Below are 23,381 nucleotides of genomic sequence, written 5' to 3' on the forward strand. Positions count from 1 at the left end.
AAAGTGACTGTGACGAGTTTGATATATTTATTCAGAAAAATAACTCTTCTTCCTGGGGCAGCAACTTTGTCATAGTTGGAAAGAAGGGGTAGGGGTCGACCCAGCAGCAGTGGCAACTCGTAATGCCAGTAATACCTATACGTACTATCGTACAGCATCAAACTTCTGTTTTTAATAATTTTTTATCACGTTTCAAGAAAAAAACTTAAAATTCATTTATAAATACATTGACAACAACATACAACTGATTTTTCCTGTAATACATTTGTCAGTTGCAAATTATTTTAGCGCAAGAGTGATGAAGTCATACGTATGGCAGTGAGCATCTAGGGGGATTGCAGCTTTGCAGCTCCTATGGACAAGCCGCCACTGCCCAGCAGTCAATGTCAACAGATACCCTTCAATGGAAATGGTGGATAAGGGATTCCCAGCTGCTCTGTTTGCTAATCAGAAGCCAATTCTAGACCTGCCACCAATGCACAGCTTTATTATGAGACATAAAGGTCTTTACATCTAATGAACACCTTGTGTTAGTTAAGCATAGGGACTAAATAACAATTATGTATGTGCTGTACTATATTTTGCAGAAATGAAGATGTTTGTTTTTTGCGCTGGCATTGAAGAATATTCAAATTACGGAGAATTCCAGTGCAAAGTGCTTCCTGTGATAAAAGATGCAAAACTCCTACCAGCCCTTGCTTGGTTGCCTATTCCCTCAGCAGGTGAAGTCCCTCAACTCTAAGAGGTTTAATTTTTATAACCACTGTAATGATTTAGCACTTAACTCGTAAACAGTCCAAACGTATCTATACGTTCACTACCGTACTGCCCCAACTTTTTTGAGGGAAAAAACATTGTTGTTTTTAATAGGAAAAAAGAGCATATGGTGCCCAGGCATCCCCAATTATTTTAATATGGTGCACAGTGAGTGCTCACACCCATTCTCACATGTCTAGGCAACTCAGGCTTATTGTGGCAATGTTAAATGTAGGACACATAAAACGTATATATACGTTTGGGGCACTAGCGGTAAAAACGTATATAGTATACGTTTGGACCGTTTACGGGTTAAATTGATTTTATCATTTGTTAACCACCAAGTAGTATACTACACTGATGGACACAGATCTGTGTATAGTGAGGGTCGTATTATTTGCTGAATGTTCATTCACAAAATTAATGCTTTTATTATGAGACAATCTGTGAATAACTAGTGCACCCACTGGCCATCACAAGGGATACAAGAAGTCAGTGCCAGTCTGGGCATCACAGGTCATATGTTCATGTTAGTGGGGAAGCACTAAACCAATGCAAGTCATACAGCACCTGGAGAACAAGAAGTAATTAGGTTCAATCCAATAATGGTAAGAGTAGCTCCAGTTCCTTGGATCACAAATCGGCACAGGCTCTCAGCAGTAACAAACCTGCAGTTTGCATTGCACTCTGTGCTACCCATATTTTGCCATGCATATATTGTAGCCCCATTTTGTATAGGTCCAGCAAATTTGGTCTGGTTCATACAACCATATCCCTCAAACCCTCACAGGAGGGTCACTGATGCCAGTAAAAGAACTCCTGAACCAAGGAATTAGACCTTTCCTCCCTTAGATCAAGCTTGACTATCTCTCATTCCCAAGATGTTGTATGACCCCTACAGGTTTAGTGCTTCCAATATTAAAGTAATAATAACAAGTATCCCTCAAATAATCTAGCACACTATCCTTGGATATTACCGAACCATAATGGCTCCCAAGTATTAGAAAAGTGAGTAAGTTGAGTCTGTTACCTGGATAAAGAACTCTTGTGATGAAATTAGTTGAAAGTGCAACTGCTGGACATGCTTGTGGTAACTTGTTGCTTTGGTTGCAAGGCATTGTCAGATTAATAAGTCAATGGTGCATTTCATAAAGGAAATTAAGGACAAGGCTGAGTACAAGAGTAATGGTGTTGCAAAGGTGTTTGCAACTAAATTAATGCCAAGATGAAACTTCACCTCAGCTTGTGGCTTTAGGAAATCAATATCATTCATCAGTTACAACATGTGTCTGGGGACCTAGTAGCACTGGCATGACTGCTTGCATAATTTGTTAGTCTACTTTAGTAACCAACATCAATAAGCTGCTTTTTATTAAATCACAATTTGACTTCTGGCCATTCTTCATCTCAGAGAGGAACTGAGCACCACCAGGTCATGCTGACTGCTCAACATATTTTATTGATTTTACTCTCATCAGAGCACTGCAACTACATTTTTTACTTCCATTTCAGTGCCATAATTTGTTTACCTGCCTTCCACTCTAACTAGTTCCAACTTTACTGCAGATTCTACATGATTTTTAAGAGTGATCTGTTGTATCAACTGGGACTTTTACTGTGTGCTCACTCTTGGCACTTCTACTTTCCCTCTGCCACTCCTTTGTCATGCAGTACTGAATGACCCCTAAGTGTCTGGTACTTCCATAAATGAAATCATAATACATCAGACTATGAATTGTAAGCACCAACAACCTAACTGATGAAGTCATCATCCACAAAAGTGCAAAGGCCCAGTAAACTACTAGAACCATGATAAAGTAAATACATAACATTGTGTTCCTTTGCAGTTAACTGATTATTCAGGAGTTCAGGTTACAGCAATTTTAACTTTAAATCTTCTTCTTTCTTTCAACAAACTGGCCGTATCCCACCAAGGCAAGGTGGCCCAAAAAGAAAAACGAAAGTTTCTCTTTTTAAATTTAGTAATTTATACAGGAGAAGGGGTTACTAGCCCCTTGCTCCCGGCATTTTAGTCGCCTCTTACAACACGCATGGCTTACGGAGGAAGAATTCTGTTCCACTTCCCCATGGAGATAAGAGGAAATAAAAAAGAACAAGAACTAGAAAGTAGATAGAAGAAAACCCAGAGGGGTGTGTGTATATATATGCTTGTACATGTACATGTAGTGTGACCTAAGTAGAAGTAGCAAGACATACCTGAAATCTTGCATGTTTATGAGACAGACAAAAGACACCAGCAATCCTACCATCATGTAAAACAACTACAGGCTTTCATTTTACACTCACTTGGCAGTACAGTAGTACCTCCTTGGGAGGTTGCTGTTTACCAACCTACTACCTAGGATTAACTTTAAATGTCTGCAAAATGACTGTTAACCCTCCATATAATAGACTAATACAGATGGCCTCATTGTCCTTAAATCAGAATATGTTAAAAAAAATAGAAAAAAAAAAGCACCTAGGTAATCTACTGTATACCTGAAATAGTGCTGTATACACAACTCAGTTACTTTGTAGTAGGAGTTAGAATGCAATTTACAGAGCAGATTTTGCCCAGTCTTTGAAGTCTTGTCATATTAAGGTCCATAAATTGAGAGTTTACTGTACTAATCAAATATTACTATTTACAATTACAAAAAGATCAATGTAGTTCTTAATGAACCATTAAGAACAATGCATAGTGAATACAATGCTGAACTTACATGATATAGTAGTAGCTTGATTGGTAATTATCACACACATACACACACACAAGGCTGACATACTTGCTGGTACTATACATCCTTCTTCCTTCCAGGAAGTTTCCTTGGTGTTGGTAAGGGGATTCTTTGATCAAAGGAATTGGACATGACCTTCCACTGGATCAAATCTTATTGCTACCCATTTTCCCAGGTGATGTATGACCCTTATGAGTTTAGTGCTTCCCCATGAACATAACAGTAATAAACATCCCTCTGAGCAAATTTGGCATGAACCCTTTGCTAAATATTAATACAAGTTCTGATGAAATGTTTGGAATTTTGATTAGCTTTTCTTAAATATTTTATTTTATAGAAAAAATTATTAAAGAGTTTAGAGTAAATACAATATATGTATTAAATACACACGAAAAATATTTTGATTTGATGAAATATTTTATTTTTTTTAACACGCTGACCGTCTCCCACCGAGGCGGGGTGACCCAAAAATGAAGTACCGCTTTCAACATCCATCACCCCATCAGTCTTGCCAGAGGCACAGTGATACTATAGTTCAGAACTGCAAATATCCCCACCCCTCCTTCAGAGTGCACAGACTGTATTTTACCCCTCCAGGACTTGAGTATGGATAACCAGTTTCCCTGAATCCTTTCATAAATGTTACCTTGCTCACATACTAACAGCACATCAAGTCATAAAAACCACTTGCCTCAATTCACTCCCATCTAATATGCTCACACATGCTTGCTATATATAGTCTAAGCCCTTCAAAACTTTCTTTACTCCCTCCCTCCAACCTTTCCTAGGATGACTTCTACCCTGCCTTCCCTCCATTACAGATTCATATGCCCTCTAAGTCATCCTATTTTGTTCCATTCTTTCTAAATGTCTGGACCACCTCAACAACCCTTCTTCAGCACTATGGATAACACTTTAGTAATCCTGCACCTCCTCCTAATCTCAAAGCCATGAATTTTCTGCATACTATTCACATCACACATTGTCCTCAGACATGACAGTTTTCCTGCCTCTCCCATCCCCCCCACACACACAATAAAAAATATACCAGTATATTTATTCTGTTCAATTTACATTTGAAAAGGCAAACACTGAGAAGGAAGGTGGATAATATCTAGGTATCCAAGCAAACAATATATAAGGAAATGCATTTCTATGCTTTGAAAATTAATTCATGGAATAACAATCCTTTCATCCAAGTCACCAAATTACAATGTATGCAGTTAGAAAACTGGGCAAGTTTGAAGTGAGCGTGTTGAGCAAGGTGAAACCACCAGAGTGGTTCCTTGCAGTGCTAACATGCTGTACAGGTCACAGTACAGGTGCAAGTGTCACTCATCACATCAAGTGCTACATATCTAGTGTGTGCCACTCTGAGCTTACACTGCTTAGCACCACTGGTGAAGCTTTTGGGTGTGCTTGGGGGATGCTGGTCCCACTAGTCACTATGCAGAATCCTCTATCCGAGGTACCTCTGCAATAAGAAGTTCACCGATTATTTCCTTGTGGTTCAATATACACTACCTCATTAGTGAGGCATACCCTGACCAACATTAGGAATTGACTGAAATCTTTACAAAACCAGTATTAAGATGCAAACTAATGCACCTACAGTCTTGTAACTACAGTGTAAGGTTATTCAATCCACAATAGTACTGTACTATGGATTGTGCACCCTTTAAGGTGCTGCTGAAGGGTTCTTGATCTAAGGAATTGAAATGGTCCTTCATTTCCTTGGATCGACTCTAACTGCCTCCCATTTCCCTGGCACTGTATGACTCCTACTGGCTTAGTGCTCCCCCTCCTAAATGTAATAATATGTATGGTATGGTGGTGTATGTGTTTTTGTAAACTCAAGAAGAAACTGAAGGCAAAATTTTCCCCATGCTTTCATCTAGATTTAAAAAGACATTTTTCAAGAGTTGCCAAGTATACAGGAAATCTAAAGGTGACATGGAATTATAACCAGCTTGCTTTGAGTGGATTATTTCTGTACAGTGGAACCTCGATTTTCGTCATTAATTCGTTCCAGAAAGTCTGATGAAAACCGACTTCGACGAAAACTGAAGCAATATTTCCCATAAGAAATAATGTAAATTCAATTACTGTAATCCATTCCAGACACCCAAAAGTATTAACAAAAAATACATTTTATAAAGAATAACTATAGTTTTACATACAGAAAACAGTGAGAAATAAATATACTAAAGGACTAATGAAATAGATAAATGAACATTTAACATCACTTTTACCTTTATTGAAGACACTTGTTGGTGTATGGAAGATGGCGAGGAGGGGAGATGTTATCTCTACCACCATCACTACCACCCTCTACCACCATCACAACCACTACCACCCTCTACCGACGAGAAACAAAGTCAGACTGACTCAGAACGCGTGGGATGCTTTGTGTGGGCATGGGCAGACACATGGTGGACCACTGTCAACTCGGCAAAAACTGAGGTGATGAATGAAAACTGGGACAAAATTTTGACAAAAAAAGTAGTCGAAAATTGAACTCAACAAAAACGAGGGCAAACGAAAACTGAGGTTCCACTGTATTTTTGTGTATAAACCAGCTCCCTTGAGACAGGTGCTGTGACACCGGCAATGGGCTCCTGTTCCTGGGAAATGGAGCTTCTCTCCTCTACCTCAGATCAAACATGATTATTGTATGGTATTTCCCATTCTCCAGGTACAGTGGACCCTCAGCTAATGATATTAATCCGTTCCTGAAAGCTCATCGTTAGCTGAAATTATTGTTAGCCGAATTAATTTTCCCCATAAGAAATAATGGAAATCAAATTAATCCGTGCAAGACACCCCAAAGTATGAAAAAAAAAATTTTTACCACATGAAATATTAATTTTAATACACACAAACTGACACTTACCTTTACTGAAGATCTGGTGATGATTGATGGGATGGGAGGAGGGGAGTGTGTGGAAGTTGTTAATGTTTAGAAGGGGAATCCCCTTCCATTAGGACTTGAGGTATCAAGTCCTTTTCTGGGGTTACTTCCCTTCTTTTAATGCCACTAGGACCAGCTTGAGAGTCACTGGACCTCTGTCGCACAACAAATCTGTCTATAGAGGTCTGTACTTCCCATTCCTTTAAGATTTGCCTAAAATGGGCCACAACATTGTCATTGTAACAGTCACCAGCATGGCTTGCAATAGCTGTTAGGGTGATTTTCATCCATAAAGGTTTGCAGTTCAACCCACTTTCCACACATTTCCTTAATCTTTGAAGTAGGCACAATGGATTCCACAACTGGCATAGGCATCTCAGGGTTAGCCCCAAACCATTCAAAATCTTTCTTAATTTCCATACTAATTCTCACCCTTTTTATCACAGGGTTGGCACTAGAAGCTTTCTTGGGGCCCATGGTGACTTATTTTGCAGGTACAATCACTAAAAACGCTGTGATAATATGAAATGCTCCGATTGTATGCGTGGATGCGACCGCACTGGCTGGCTTGTAAACACTAGCACTCACGGGACAACTGAGGTGCGCTCAGGCCACACGTGGACGCGTCTCGAACGAATTGCATTGGGTGAGTTTTTTAGCATTAGCCGAGGCAAAATTTTGGGGTTAAAATGTATCGTTAGCTGGATTTAACGTTAGCTGAGGGTCCACTGTACTCAGTAACCCTTACATCCTTCAAGGCTGCCAATGAGAGGCTCTTAATCCAAGGAATTAGACCTGTCCTTTCTTTGCTTGGACTGAATATGACTGCCTCCCATTTCCCAGGCATAGAATGACCTCTACAGATTTAGTGCCTCCCTGTTAAATATAATAATAATGCAGTATACCACATTTTTTATTGGTTAAAAATACAAATCTGTTTTTATTATATTTTAGGCTGAAGGCATCCACCATGTGGCCTGCAGGCTGAATGCAGTCTACTCGAGTGCTGCCTGTCTTGAGATTTTTACAAAGTTTTTTACCTAATTAGCTAGTACACATGAACCTCTAGGACGGTACATTCTCTACTATAAAACTTCTAAATCAAACATTACACTTGCAACTGTCCATCTTTGTACTATTAAATCTGATTAATGTTTTATTTTTTATTACTGCTAAAAATCCATTTTGAATAACTAAAATGTCAAACCTCACTGTTTTCAAACACCTCACCCACTGCACATATGTATATGTGGATTTCTGATTATGTTGCCCACTACAAAAAAAAAAAAAAAAAAAAAAAAAACTTAATGCAGTTTTATCTTGTCCATTCATATGTATATATGACCCTTATATTAGTATTTTTAACATGCTTATTAAAAGAAGGGGTATAAACTTTGTGAAATTATATGGTCAGAATTTTTAAAAGATAGAGTATCATACAAAGTCTTCATAACTGTTATAGTTTCAGGTCACCTTTGATAACTTGCATGGAAATTGAACAAATGTTTTGTTTATCCTTTATACCTACTACCCTTGAGCTTTCTTGGTAGATATAAAAAATAATTTGTGAAAATCTTGCTTGATAATGTAACACTGAAAATCAAGGAGTATATACTGTGGAACTCAAATTAAAGTCTCCAGCATGGAAGTCCTTCACTCTACCATAGAAACCATGAATACCTGCAATGTTTCTTAATCCATAACTCTTACTGAATATACAGGAGGCCTTCCACATTCGTGAGGGTTAGGGGATCAAGAACCTCGCCGCGCAAATATATTGTAAGAACCGCGCAAATATATTGTAAGGAAATACATAATAAGAGCATTTACTTAGCCTGACAATACTGCTTCCTTAACCTTTTGAACCATGAACAATCGTAAAACACATGAAAACATCGCAAAATACTGTATATACATGTTATGGTTTAATAACAAATAATGAACAAAACACTTGGCTAGGCATTCATGAATGTTCGAAGCTCGCGAAAGTGGAGGGCTAGCTGTACTGTACTATAAGAAAAAAGCATAATGATACCATCAGTAATGGATATGTTTCAGTTATGGAACCTTTGGAGTCACCAAGGTCCCAGGACCAAAACATTTCCAATAAAGATGTCCTCAGTGTATGCACTTGCGTCCTTTCATCCATACTGTACTGGGTTGTGATAATCCCCAGACTGGTGGCCCAAATCATTCTTTTTGCTCAACATCCCATCACTGGTGCCTAGTAACACAGGACGTTATTCCTATCATATACCTCAATACAAAGTAAAAATTCACAATAATAAATATAGTACATAATGTACTCTGAAAATCAAGGAGTGCTGCAGGTGGAAAAATATGCTTTGATAAGGCTCACTGGAAAGTGAAGCATCATCAATAAAGGATCACATTATACTGCATTTGTCTCTTTTTACTATTGAGTGCTAAAGGTAAAGTATTAGGGATCAATGGACTATGTTATCAAACACCTGAGTAATGGGATGGGATACATACTAAATAAAAAGTAATTCTCAGCACAAGTCTAGAGTTAATCACCACCTGACATATTCAACAAGCATTCCAATCACATCACAATCCCTTATCATAGCACATACAGGCAGGCCCCACTTTTACAGTGTTTTGCTGATGCAGTGGTTTTCAATTATACACATTCTTCATTTATTCAGACTTCCTACAATACAATAAATATATTTACCACTCACTGTAAGCTAAGGACAAAATTTTACAGTGAATTTCACTTTACAGCAGTAGCCCAGAACCTAACCTGCTGTATATATAGTATCATGGTAGACTCCCAAACTGGAAGCCCGGATTTGAGTCTTGCTGTCCTCAGTTTTCAGTGTTATATATCATGTTAAAGATACAGTACTGTATTGTGAAGTATGAGTTTATGTTGACATAAGGCCTGGAACTGTAGTGAATCAGATAAATTAAAATAAATCAGATAAGATAATCTATTGTATACTTTTAGAGGGACCCATAATTGTACAATGCATTTTGAGTTGTTAAGCTATAATTAAACTAAAGTAAGGCACTTTAGGTTTGGAGATGAACCAAGGAATCAGTTATCCTCCCTTTCCTTGGCTCAAATCTAATTACCACCTATTCTGGTGCTGTCCCCTATGGGTGTAGTAGATATAATACCAATAATTCACAGTTAAATAGCAGCACTTGGTTATGATTATAATAATCATAGTTAAATATCTTTCCATCTCTTGCTGGATGAAGGGGGAGAGATGAGTTGTTTTTTCTAAATATTTCTCAAAAAGTAACAATGCTACAGGTTTAAGAAGACACTGAATAAACTCTGGAGACCCAGAGAGATTTTAGAGGAACTTCAGACGAACTCCAGACATTTGGATCAAAGGGTGTAAATATACGCTAAGGAAAATGGGTAGTAAGGCAGACATATACCTGAGGATCGGGTTGGCAGAAAATGTAAGGCCTCCCCTGTTATTGGCGAGGTTCACCCATTGTTCTGCATACTCCTGCAGACGCCGTCGTCGCTCCATTTCCTCTGTCTCAGAGTCATAATCCGGACCCTAAAACAACAACAATCATGAGCATACAATATTCATACAAACTAAAATTATACAGTATATAAATACAGTACAGGTATTCTATACTCCTCAACTGTACATAATAGTATCAGACAATGATATATTCTCACAAAAATGCTAAACCTGTACATATCATACAGTACTGTAATTATCTTTTAAAATTACAATACTATATCCCTTAAAGGCAATGCCTTGGTGCTAGTAAGAGCTCTTGATCCAAGGAGCTATAAGATCTTTATAAGTTTAGCACTTCCCCATCAATACAATAATAGTAACAGTATTCATTACTTTGAAATTTTGTATACAGTAGTACAGTGGACCCCCGGTTAACGATATTTTTTCACTCCAGAAGTATGTTCAGGTGCCAGTACTGACCGAATTTGTTCCCATAAGGAATATTTTGAAGTAGATTAGTCCATTTCAGACCCCCAAACATACACGTACAAACGCACTTACATAATTGGTCGCATTCGGAAGTGATCGTTATGCGGGGGTCCACTGTATATACAACAGAGAACTGTAATCTACAACGGCTTAAGCCTTCCCTTACTATATGATATTGTAATCAGTAGTTTCACTGAGCAACAATAAGTACCTTACACAGTACTCTTTCAAGATGATGCACTACAATCATGGATTGTTGCACACTAAGATGGGTGCATATTAGTCGCACATACCTGTATGGCAAGTCACTAATGTTTAATACACTAAAATGTGCAGGTTTTAACTGACACATCCCTCAAGGGAGGTTCCTTGATGCTGGTGAGGGGCTCTTGATTTAGGTCAGGGCTACTCAACTACTATGAGCAAATGTCCACTTGGAAAAGTACCAATGTATGCAAAAGTCCGGATACATTTTTTGCATAATGTTTCATTATGTAAAAAAAAAAAAAAATGGCATTTCATATTACTGCTCTTCACTAAGGCAATTGTTTCATTACATATGAGGCAAAGGAGCTTAGAAATGTTTGTGGGAAGAATGAAAGAATACTGTATCCATTCTTCCTTGAAGAACCGTTTTCATTATCAAACTTTCTTCTTTTTGAACATATCATGTCTCCTTTAAAAAGATATGACTAGTTTAGCAAAACAAATCATCTGATATGGAAATAAATATCTGGAACATTAAGAAACCCAAAAACTAGAAGTCATATTTAGACTAAAATAATAGTATCATAAATATGAAAATATCAATGAATTTACTTTAATAAACACAAGCTTGGTGAAGCAGTTATCCTCTGTATTATGAAATGTATTTATTACTGAAATTTATCTGTTTTTATTAAAATAAAATAGGTTTTATATCCACTCCACATAAATTAAGAACAACCAGAATGATGAAAATTTTTTAACCAATTTGATTAAACATTAATGTGAAGAATTTGATCACAATGATTCAATACTAAATACCCCACCAACATACATATTCATAAGACATGGGCACTGCAAATTAAAATTAAACTTGCAAAAAAAAAAAAAAAATGAGAAAACCTGAAATTATATCTTGCACAAACATAACTGCACAACCTTTGCCGAAATTCAAGGTTGCAACAGATTATTATTATTATAATCAAGGGGGAAGCGCTAAACCCGGAGGATTATACAGCGCCTGGGGGGGATGTGGAAGGCATTCAGGCTTAATTCGGGGAACTGGAGCACATCAAATTCCCTAAATCAAGAGCCCCTCACCAACATCAAGGAACCTTCCTTGAGGGGAAGGTTGCAACAGAGTCGCCAACTTCCCAGCACATATGTGGCCAAACTTCTTCCAAAATGCTACAAAAGTCAACTTTGCACAAGTGATAATTACCAATATGAATTACCACTGAATGGAAGAAAATATAACTATTTAGCTATGCTAGAATACTGTATTACATTCAGTGTATATATTCCATTCAGATAGAATAATGTATTAATCCCAATCTTGTTTACCACCTGATCATGAACCTGGTAACACCTGTTATTTAACTAAGCTGTCTCCCGAAGTTCACGCTACAACTACCACAACACTCACAAGGTCAGGATTGGGACCTGAACCACCAGTTGAGGAGCCCTGATCTAGGGGACTGGATCTCTGCTCCAATTCCCTGAATTGAGCCTGAATGCCTTCCATCCCCCCCCCCCTCAAGGAAGGTTCCTTGATGTTGGTGAGGGGCTCTTGATTTAGGGAATTGGATCTGTGCTCCAGTTCCCCGAATTAAGCCTGAATGCCTTCCACATCCCCCCCAGGCGCTGTATAATCGTCCGGGTTTAGCGCTTCCCCCTTGATTATTATAATAATAATAATCCATCCCCACCCCCCCTGCAATAAGTGCTGTATAATCCCTACATGTTTAGCGCTCCCCTTAATAATAATAACCCCTCAAGGGAGGTTCCTTGACACTGGCGAGGGGCTTTTGATCTAGGGAATTGGATCTGTGCTGCAGTTCCCTGAATTGAGCCTGAATACCTTCCAGTTTCCCCCACTCGCTGTATAATCCTACGGGTTTAGCGTTCCCCGTGATTATAATAATAATAATAATAATAATTAATACTACTACTAATAATAATTCCCTGACAAAGTGTGCTGAACAAACCTGTATGTAAAAAAAAAAAAACTGAAGTTTAGTTGCAGACATGACATTATTATTGGGGAGCGCTAAACCCGCTGGGATTATACAGCGCCTGTTAGGGGATTATTAATCATGGGAGCGCTAAACCCGTAGGATTATACAGCATCTGTGGGGGGAGGGGGAAGATGATGGAATATATTCCGGCTCAGTTCAGGGAACTGGAGTACACATCCAGTTCCCTAAATCAAGAGCCCCTCACCAGCATCAAGGAACCTCTCGAGGGGGCACATGACAGCTACACCTGTTGTGGAAAATTTCAATAATCTTGTAATTTGTGTGTAAGAACTGCTAGGGATAATAGTGTGTATAAAATTTCGTGTAGGTATGTATCTTCAGTGACTTTTAAAAGATGTTCTGTGACATGAGAACTAATATCCTATTATTTCCTTATATTTTGCAAGGAGTTGAATAAGTAAAGTGAAAATTATTGTAATTTAGAGGAAATTAATATTTCTATGATAAAAATGTAGCACACACCTGGAAGTGTTATTAAATTAATTGAAAAGATGTATTGGTAGACAAAACGTTGAGAGCAACGAAAATGGCGGAACGTCTTTATTAACTGGGGAGTGTTGCATAATTTGATCGTGGGTAATCCAAGCCGACGAAGAGTATCGGCAATAATTGGGGACCATGAGATGAGTGAATGTAATTAATATCTGGAAGGGTTCAGATACACAAATAACCCGTACATAGAAGAGAGGAGCTTACGACGACGTTTCGGTCCAACTTAGACCATTTACAAAGTGACTAAATGGTCCAAGTCAGACCGAAACATCGTCGTAAGCTCCTCTCTTCTATGTGCGGGTTATTTGTGTATCATTCCAGTCACGGTATTGTGCCTTTTTTTGTTATTTAGGGTTCAGATACATAGTAATCTGGCCAAGATAAGGCTGATAATGAAGATATACTGGACGCGGTGATAGAACATTTTGATCATCGCTTGTACATGCAATAATTTAATTTCGCTTCCTTATATATGGTATCAACTCACCAAACAGGTAAGGTATCTAGTATTGGCCAACATTTTGCATACCTACCTGCTAGGGAGGCGTTTGGATATATCACCAAAATAATACCTTGGTAAGTAATTATGTTCTGCATTTATGTACACTTCATTTTATGTAATATGAAAATGGTGTATAATCAGTGGAAACCGTGAACCAACAAATTTAGAGTTGTCAGGCAAAGTAATTTTTCAGTAATATATACAGCCCACAACCAAATTTAATACAGCCAGTGTTACTGGCTGGAAATATTTGTTTTATTTCAACAACTATATGCTCACATAATATAAGGTCGGGATGTGTGAGTTTGGGGAACTGAGATGGGCATCAAAGGATGGACAGTGATGGGACCCACTGTTGCTAAAGTCCCACCCGTCTCCGAGGTGCAACTAGTATCATTAAGTGTAATCTGTTTTAGATGTACCAGAGTTCTCCCCAGTTATGTGTGTGAAATGTTAATTCAAAATTGTACCTGTGAAATTCATCCATATAATTTCTCATACTTGTCTTCAGCATCACCTTGTTTTTTTTTTTATCGTTTTAGAGCGTCTAATACTAACTATGACTCACTATCGTACCTATTATGACAACCAATAACTCTTAAAATGGACCATATTGTTTATTTGTTGAAAAATAAATTAAGTGAATTTAATTTTTTTAATTCACTTCTTAACGTGTTATCGCTCGAATGTAACTAACATGGCCAACCCGGAAATTAATGTAATCATGTGGAAACACTCTTGGCTCTCGGGCGTTTGAGAGTCATCAGTCACAGGAGGATAGTAGAGGGAGTGGTGGCCTCTACAGATGGAGTAGGGGTCCATACGACCATGGTCTGCCAGTTGCAGGGAAGGAATGGAAGGCACAACTGAAATTATCTTGACTCAACTCGCCTTGAAGGCGTAGACATAATTTCACGGAGAGGGGGATCATAGCTCAGCCACTTGACAGCTTTCCCTGTATCGAGCCTTACTTCCCAGTGTACGGGTTAGGTTAGGTAAGATTTGTCAGGATGACCCGCCACTGGAGCTTTTGGCCATCTGACAGAGGCCTTCCGCTAGCTTACTCCTCCACCCCTTTAAAAATTATGGTTAAAAGAAGGATTGCCCAAAGATGGGCGATGAAAGAAAGCTGAATAGGAGTTCCATTTCAAACAGAAACACGAAGAAAAATTTACCGTTGCCTAGGCCCCAGCAGAGCGGGACACCTATACACCCCACCTGAGTTCATTGACATCCCACCAAAACCTCGACATAGCCCTCCGGAGCCTCTCCCACCCAACAAAAAAATATTGGGAGAATTTATCACTAATGCCCAAGGTAGAGTGAGATGGCCCGTACACAATTGTAGGTTCGCCGGTGTTGTCCCGGCTCAGGTTTTTTCAAGTTGGTGACTCGGCCACCCGTACACCCTACCCTCAAACACACAAACAAGGCCGGCACTGAAGTCATCACTCACGTTTTCTATCTTCTCGTCGAGCATCATGAAGAAGTCGTGCTGACTGTCAGAAATTTTCCTGTTGAAAAACATCAGGATTACTAAACCTCCAGGAATTTATAAACAACTCACTCATTAACGTCCAAGATTGGGTAATTACGTTTAATTAAAGCCTATCGTTTACAAGAGGATCATTAATTAAGGCTGCATGTCAACCTACACACCACCAATTAAGATTAAGAATATTTTAAACCCTAATATGGGGATTAAAGTAAACTCTCAAAGTATATACACAGACACATACACCTCTCAGTGCACTTACTCGTATCATATATGCCAAAAAGTGTACAAATACCATAACTTTGCCTACGTAAATATTCATAACCACTGTAGCTTGTTAAATCAATAAATCACTTTGCCAGTGCCTTATCCAGTGCGTTTCTATACACATCTATATACAATCTATTGCTATAATTCTTGTGAATAGTTATTTACAACTGTAACTTGATCAGCCAACAAGTGTCCATGTTATACAAGTCATGGCATAATTTTTGTCATACTCCAGCACACGGGATGGTTTTCGTACCATACTCCAGCACACAGGATGGTGTTCATGCCACACTAACACACATGATTGTGTACCGGAGTATTACATGAAAACCATCCTGTACATGAGAGAGTACATGAGAAAGACGAATAGCACCGATGCTATCTAGTGAGAACTATCTACTTCTACCTAAATTAAGGACTACCGTGTATTATCTAGGTGTATGAGTCTGTGTTATTGAGTATGAGAGGTAAACCGAAAAAAAAATGTAACGGACCGAAGCGTACCCGATTTAAAATCCCAAATATGAGTTAGTTTTGAAACGAGAGCACTCACGCCTGGGCCAGCAGAGGTCCACCTGCACCAAAGGGAACAAGTTTGTTGTTCAGCTGCTGCTGCTGTTGCTGTTGCTGCTGCTTCCTGTTGGACGAGCTGCCACCACTGCTGGTAGAGTCTCCTTCACTGTCGCAGTCCGAGTCGCACTCTGCGGGAAGCACACCTACTTAGAGTAACAGGTAATGAGCAACACAACACAGATATACTCAAGGAATAACTCATAGTTCCCAAGGGACTCAAGAAAAAAAAAAACTCCTCCCAATTCTGCATGTTGCATACACCACTCACCCAGTTATGCAATGTTGAATACACAATACTCACCCAACTCAGAATATTCTCATCGTTATTCTGAACATTCCCTGCTTATTTTGATCATCCTCTGCTTATTTTGAACGTTTCCTGCTTATTTTGAGCGTTCCCTGCTTATTGTGAACGTTCCCTGTTTATTTTGAACGTTCCCTGCTTATTTTGAACGTTCCCTGCTTATTTTGAACGTTCCCTGTTTATTTTGAACGTTCCCTGCTTATTTTGGATGCTCCCTGCTTATTTTGAACGTTCCCTGCTTATTTTGGACGCTCCCTGCTTATTTTGGACGCTCCCTGCTTATTTTGAACATTCCCTGCTTATTTTTAGCCAAATTTATTTATGGTTAAATATATGTTTTTAAAGATTTTCAAATCGTTGCCTAAGCTACAGGTACCTAACCAAACCCAACCTAACCTGCTAACCTAACCTACCCAAACCCATCCCAACCCTCTACCCTAAGCTACCCAAACCCATCCCAACCCTCTACCCTAAGCTACCCAAACCCATCCCAACCCTCTACCCTAAGCTACCCAAACCCATCCCAACCCTCTACCCTAAGCTACCCAAACCCATCCCAACCCTCTAACCTGTGAGAATAGAAGGAAAACGAGAATAAGCTAATAAAGATGAGATCAACAGCTATTACAAAAAAAGTAATTTTTAAATGAAGATGTTATTAAGATTTACTCCTTTTGTAATAAAGAGTTCGGGATACATAAATACACACATTAATAAATTAAGCTTTAATATATAAAAATCAACTATCTTTGGTCTAGAGGTATTTGAACTATGATATAATAATAATATGTACATGTTACTATAATAAATTATAATTAGCATCTAACTAAAATAGTAAATAATTATTCGTGACCCTACACAGGGTACCACTTTGACACTACTGTCACTATATATATATATATATCTCTATACTAAAATAATAAATTATAAATAACATTTTTATAATAATAAATTACAATCAACTGCCTCTCACGACACGAAGTCAGTCACACGACACTGTTCAGTGTACACTACAACCAGGCCATCTTCAGTGTCCCACGACACCCTTTTCATCTCAGTGTTCCACTACGGTCCTGTGCATATCTCAGTGTTCCACTCCATCGTACGTCCCTCAGTGTCACACTACGGTCCTGGCCCAGTTCAGTGTAACACTCCAACCTTTTCTTCATGTAATGTCCCACTAAACAGCATCTGACGACTCCGGCCCACAGTTGATCAACGTAGACGGTGAGTCCACAGACATCACCGGTAGTCCAGTAAATCCTCTCCAAAGGCGGTTGACACACCGCTAGCCGAACACCATGCTGCAAGCTCACTGAATGCGGCCGTCAAGTAACTGAGGCCAACAGACTCAGTGAGCTGCGGTGAGCGGTTCTTCTAACGCCAGTAGATAGGTACGATTCGGTGGTCAGGTACCTACTGCATAGACGTGTACCCTGAGGAGTTCAGGTACTTAATGTTGAAGCCAGTAGACGTGTACCCTTCGGTGGTCAGGTACCTACTGCTTAGGTGTGTACAGCGAGGCGCTCTGGTACATACTGTTACTAAAGCCAGTAGACGTGTACCCTTCGGTGGTCAGGTACCTACTGCTTAGGTGTGTACAGCGAGGCGCTCAGGTACATAATATTTCTAAAGCCAGTAGACGTGTACCCTTCGGTGGTCAGGTACCTACTGCTTAGGTGTGTACAGCGAGGCGCTCTGGTACATACTGTTACTAAAGCCAGTAGACGTGTACCCTTCGGTGGTCAGGTACCTACTGCTTAGGTGTGTACCGTGAGGCACTCAGGCTCTTACTGCTCTAAGGCCTGCTCAGCAGCCCCCACATTGGGTTTGATGACGCACCCAGTGGTACTGCCGGCCGGCAGGTTAACTATTTAACCGCTAGTTTGGCAGGGGCCGCAACAACAGCTAAACCCATAAACAGTGTTTGTTTTAGGTCATTATATATTGGCTCCGTCTTGGGTCATTATGAATTCGTGACCAAATAATGACCCAGGAAAAAAAATATATGCATTCTCTACCCTGCTTTCGTATGTGTACAAATGTTTGTATTTACTTGCTGATATTTTAACCAAACAAACTGTAAACTAACCTTCGTTAACATTATAAGTGAATAATTAAACTTTGAAGAGCCGCATGGGGAATCAGCACCAACATTCATCACCAGCACTAACACCAACACCAACACCATCACCAGCATCTTCCTCACCAGCATCTTCACCAGCACCACCATCAGTATCATCACCACCAGCATCATCACCACCATCAAAAGCACCACAACCACCATCTTCATCACCAGTACCACCACCAGCATCTTCATCACCAGCACCACCACCAGCATCTTCATCGCCAGCACCACAACCACCATCTTCATCACCAACACCACCACCAGCAGCACCATCACCACCTCCACCTCCAACACCACCACCACCTCCTCCACCTCCACCACCTCCACTTTCAATACCAGCACCACCACCTCCTCCACCTCCAATGCCAACACCAGCACCACCACCACCTCCACTTCCATCACCAGCACCACCTCTATCACCAGTACCACCTCCACTAGCACCAGCACCACCTCCATCACCAGCACCACTACCTACATCACTAGAATTACCACAACCTCCACTACCGCCAGCAACACCACCACTACCACCATCGCCACCACTACCATCCCCGTCACCACCACCAGCAGTACTACCACCATCACCAGCACCACTACCAGGAAGGGGCTAGACACCTTAACGTCGTGTAGTATAATTTATGTACAAGTCGGTGATGTAAAATCAGGGAGAGAGTGAGCCAGTGTTGAGTCCTAGCTGCACCAGTGTCTTACTTCAGGGGTAGTACCACTACCACCACCACTACCACCATCACCACTACCATCACCACTAACATCACCACCATCATTACCATCACCACTACCACTACCATCACTACAATCATCACCACTACCACCATCACCACTACCATCACCATCACTACCACCATCACCAATACCACCACCACTACCGACATCACCACCACTACCGTCATCACCACCACTACCGTCATTACCACCACTACCGTCATCACCACCATTGCCACCACCACCAATGCCACCATCACCATTGCCACCACCGTCATCACCGCTACCACCACCACCATCACTAACAGAAGAATCAACAGCAACACAAACAGTAATAATACCAGTAGCAACACTAGCAATAGCAATATCAACAGCAGCAACAACAACAGTACTAACAACACCAGCAACAAGCAGCATCAACAGTACTAGCAACACCAGCATCCAGCAGCAACAACAGTACTAGCAACACCAGCATCCAGCAGCATCAACAGTACTAGCAACACCAGCATCCAGCAGCAACAACAGTACTAACACCACCAGCATGCAGCAGCATCAACAGTACTAGCAACACCCGCAACCAGCAGCATCAACAGTACTAGCAACACCAGCAACCAGCAGCATCAACAGTACTAGCAACACCAGCATCCAGCAGCAACAACAGTACTAACACCACCAGCATCCAGCAGCAACAACAGTACTAGCAACACCAGCAACCAGCAGCATCAACAGTACTAACAACACCAGCATCCAGCAGCAACAACAGTACTAACAACACCAGCATCCAGCAGCATCAACAGTACTAGCAACACCAGCATCCAGCAGCATCAACAGTACTAGCAACACCAGCATCCAGCAGCAACAACAGTACTAACAACACCAACATCCAGCAGCAACAACTACTAGCAACACCAGCAACCAGCAGCATCAACAGTACTAGCAACACCAGCATCCAGCAGCAACAACAGTACTAACACCACCAGCATCCAGCAGCATCAACAGTACTAGCAACACCAGCATCCAGCAGCAACAACAGTACTAACAACACCAGCATCCAGCAGCAACAACGGTACTAACAACACCAGCATCCAGCAGCATCAACAGTACTAGCAACACCAGCATCCAGCAGCATCACCAGTGCTAGCAACACCAGCATCGAGCAGCAATAACAGTACTAGCAACCCCAGCATCCAGCAGCATCAACAGTACTAGCAACACCAGCATCCAGCAGCATCAACAGTACTAGCAACACCAGCATCCAGCAGCAACAACAGTACTAACAACACCAGCATCCAGCAGCAACAACGGTACTAACAACACCAGCATCCAGCAGCATGAACAGTACTAGCAACACCAGCATCCAGCAGCAACAGTACTAGCAACACCAGCATCCAGCAGCATCAACAGTACTAGCAACACCAGCATCCAGCAGCAACAGCAGTACTAACAACACCAGCATCCAGCAGCATCCACAGTACTAGCAACACCAGCATCCAACAGCAACAACAGTACTAACAACAGCAACCAGCAGCATGAACAATACTAGCAACACCAGCATCCAGCAGCAATAACAGTACTAACAACACCAGCATCCAGCAGCAACAACGGTACTAACAACACCAGCATCCAGCAGCATGAACAGTACTAGCAACACCAGCATCCAGCAGCAACAGTACTAGCAACACCAGCATCCAGCAGCAACAACAGTACTTACAACACCAGCATCCAGTAGCGTCAACAGTACTAGCAACACCAGCATCCAGCAGCAACAACAGTACTAACAACACCAGCATCCAGCAGCATCAACAGTACTAGCAACACCAGCATCCAGCAGCAACAACAGTACTAGCAACGCCAGCATCCAGCAGCAACAACAGTACTAGCAACGCCAGCATCCAGCAGCAACAACAGTACTAGCAACACCAGCAACCTGCAGCATCAACAGTACTAACAACACCAGCAACCTGCAGCATCAACAGTACTAGCAACACCAGCATCCAGCAGCAACAACAGTACTAGCAACGCCAGCATCCAGCAGCAACAACAGTACTAGCAACGCCAGCATCCAGCAGCAACAACAGTACTAGCAACACCAGCAACCTGCAGCATCAACAGTACTAGCAACACCAGCATCCAGCAGCAACAACAGTACTAGCAACACCAGCATCCAGCAGCATCAACAGTACTAACAACACCAGCATCCAGCAGCATCAACAGTACTAGCAACACCAGCATCCAGCATCAACAGTACTAGCAACACCAGCATTCAGCAGCAACAACAGTACTAACAACACCAGCATTCAGCAGCAACAACGGTACTAACAACACCAGCATCCAGCAGCAGCAACAGTACTAGCAACACCAGCATCCAGCAACAACAGTACTAGCAACACCAGCATCCAGCAGCAACAACAGTACTAACAACACCAGCATCCAGCAGCATCAACAGTATTAGCAACACCAGCATCCAGCAGCATCAACAGTACTAGCAACACCAGCATCCAGCAGCAACAACAGTACTAACAACACCAACAACCAGCAGCATCAACAGTACTAGCAACACCAGCAACAACAGTACTAGCAACACCAGCATCCAGCAGCAACAGTAATAGCAACACCAGAATCCAGCAGCAACAACAGTACTAGCAACACCAGCATCCAGCAGCAACAACAGTACTATCAACACCAGCATCCAGCAGCATCAACAGTACTACCAACACCAGCATCCAGCAGCAACAACAGTACTAACAACACCAGGATCCAGCAGCAACAACAGTACTAGCAACACCAGCATCAACAGTACTACCAACACCAGCATCCAGCAGCATCAACAGTACTAACAACACGAGCATCCAGCAGCATCAACAGTACTAGCAACACCAGCATCCAGCAGCAACAACAGTACTAGCAACACCAGCATCCAACAACAACAACAGTACTAGCAACACCAGCATCTAGCAGCAACAACAGTACTAACAACACCAGCATCCAGCAGCATCACCAGTGCTAACACCACCAGCATCCAGCAGCATCAACAGTACTAGCAACACCAGCATCCAGCAGCAACAGTACTAACAACACCAGCAACCATCAGCATCAACAGTTTACCTGGAGTTTACTTGGAGAGTTCCGGGGGCCAACGCCCCCGCGGCCCGGTCTGTGACCAGGCCTCCTGGTGGATCAGAGCCTGATCAACCAGGCTGTTACTGCTGGCTGCACGCAATCCAACGTACGAGCCACAGCCCGGCTGGTCAGGTACCGACTTTAGGTGTTTGTCCAGTGCCTGCTAGAAGACAGCTAGGGGTTATTGGTAATCCCCCTTATGTATGCTGGGAGGCAGTTGAACAGTCTCGGGCCCCTGACACTTATTGTATTGTCTCTTAACATGCTAGTGACATCCCTGCTTTTCATTGGGGGGGTGTTGCATCGTCTGCCAAGTCTTTTGCTTTCGTTGTGAGTGATTTTCGTGTGCAAGTTCGGTACTAGTCCCTCTAGGATTTTTCCAGGTGTATATAATCATGTATCTCTTCCGCCAGCGTTCCAGGGAGTACAGGTTCAGGAACTTCAGGCGCTCCCAGTAATTGAGGTGCAACACCAGCATCCAGCAGCAACAACAGTACTAGCAACACCAGCATCCAGCAGCAGCAACAGTATTAACAACACCAGCAACCAGCAGCATCAACAGTACTAGCAACACCAGCATCCAACAGCAACAGTACTAGCAACACCAGCATCCAGCAGCAACAACAGTACTAACAACACCAGCATCCAGCAGCATCAACAGTACTAGCAACACCAGCATCCAACAGCAACAGTACTAGCAACACCAGCATCCAGCAGCAACAACAGTACTAGCAACACCAGAAAAAGCAGCAACAACAGTACTAGCAACACCAGAAAAAGCAGCAATAACAGTACTAGTAACACCAGAAAAAGCAACAACAGTACTAGCAACACCAGAAAAAGAAGCAATAACAGTACTAGCAACACCAGCAGCAACAACAGTAATAGCAACAACACCAACAGCAACAACAGTAATAGCAACAACACCAGCAGCAACAACAGTAATAGCAACAACACCACCAGCAGCAACGCCAGCAACAACGCCAGCAGCAACAACAGTAATAGCAACAACACCACCAGCAGCAACGCCAGCAGCAACAACAGTAATAGCAACAACACCACCAGCAGCAACGCCAGCAACAACGCCAGCAGTTACAACGCCAGCAGCAACAACAGTAATAGCAACAACACCACCAGCAGCAACGCCAGCAGCAACAACACCACCAGCAGCAACGCCAGCAA

The 23,381-nt window shown here is 41.4% G+C and overlaps 1 protein-coding gene across 3 annotated transcripts in view; it reads right to left on the minus strand.

The window, feature by feature from the left end:
- LOC128695373 (uncharacterized) overlaps window positions 1-23,381 on the minus strand; it is a 193,561-nt gene that overhangs the window by 15,805 nt on the left and 154,375 nt on the right. For all 3 annotated transcript variants that reach the window (XM_070095444.1, XM_070095445.1, XM_070095446.1), the window contains 3 exons: window positions 15,908-16,055; window positions 15,046-15,103; window positions 9,823-9,950 (listed from right to left, as the gene is read on the minus strand). In XM_070095444.1, the coding sequence (XP_069951545.1) occupies window positions 9,823-9,950; window positions 15,046-15,103; window positions 15,908-16,055 (334 nt within the window). The remainder of the gene's footprint in view (window positions 1-9,822; window positions 9,951-15,045; window positions 15,104-15,907; window positions 16,056-23,381) is intronic.

The sequence above is a fragment of the Cherax quadricarinatus genome, chromosome 50, assembly GCF_038502225.1.
Source record: "Cherax quadricarinatus isolate ZL_2023a chromosome 50, ASM3850222v1, whole genome shotgun sequence".
Lineage (NCBI taxonomy): Eukaryota > Metazoa > Arthropoda > Malacostraca > Decapoda > Parastacidae > Cherax > Cherax quadricarinatus.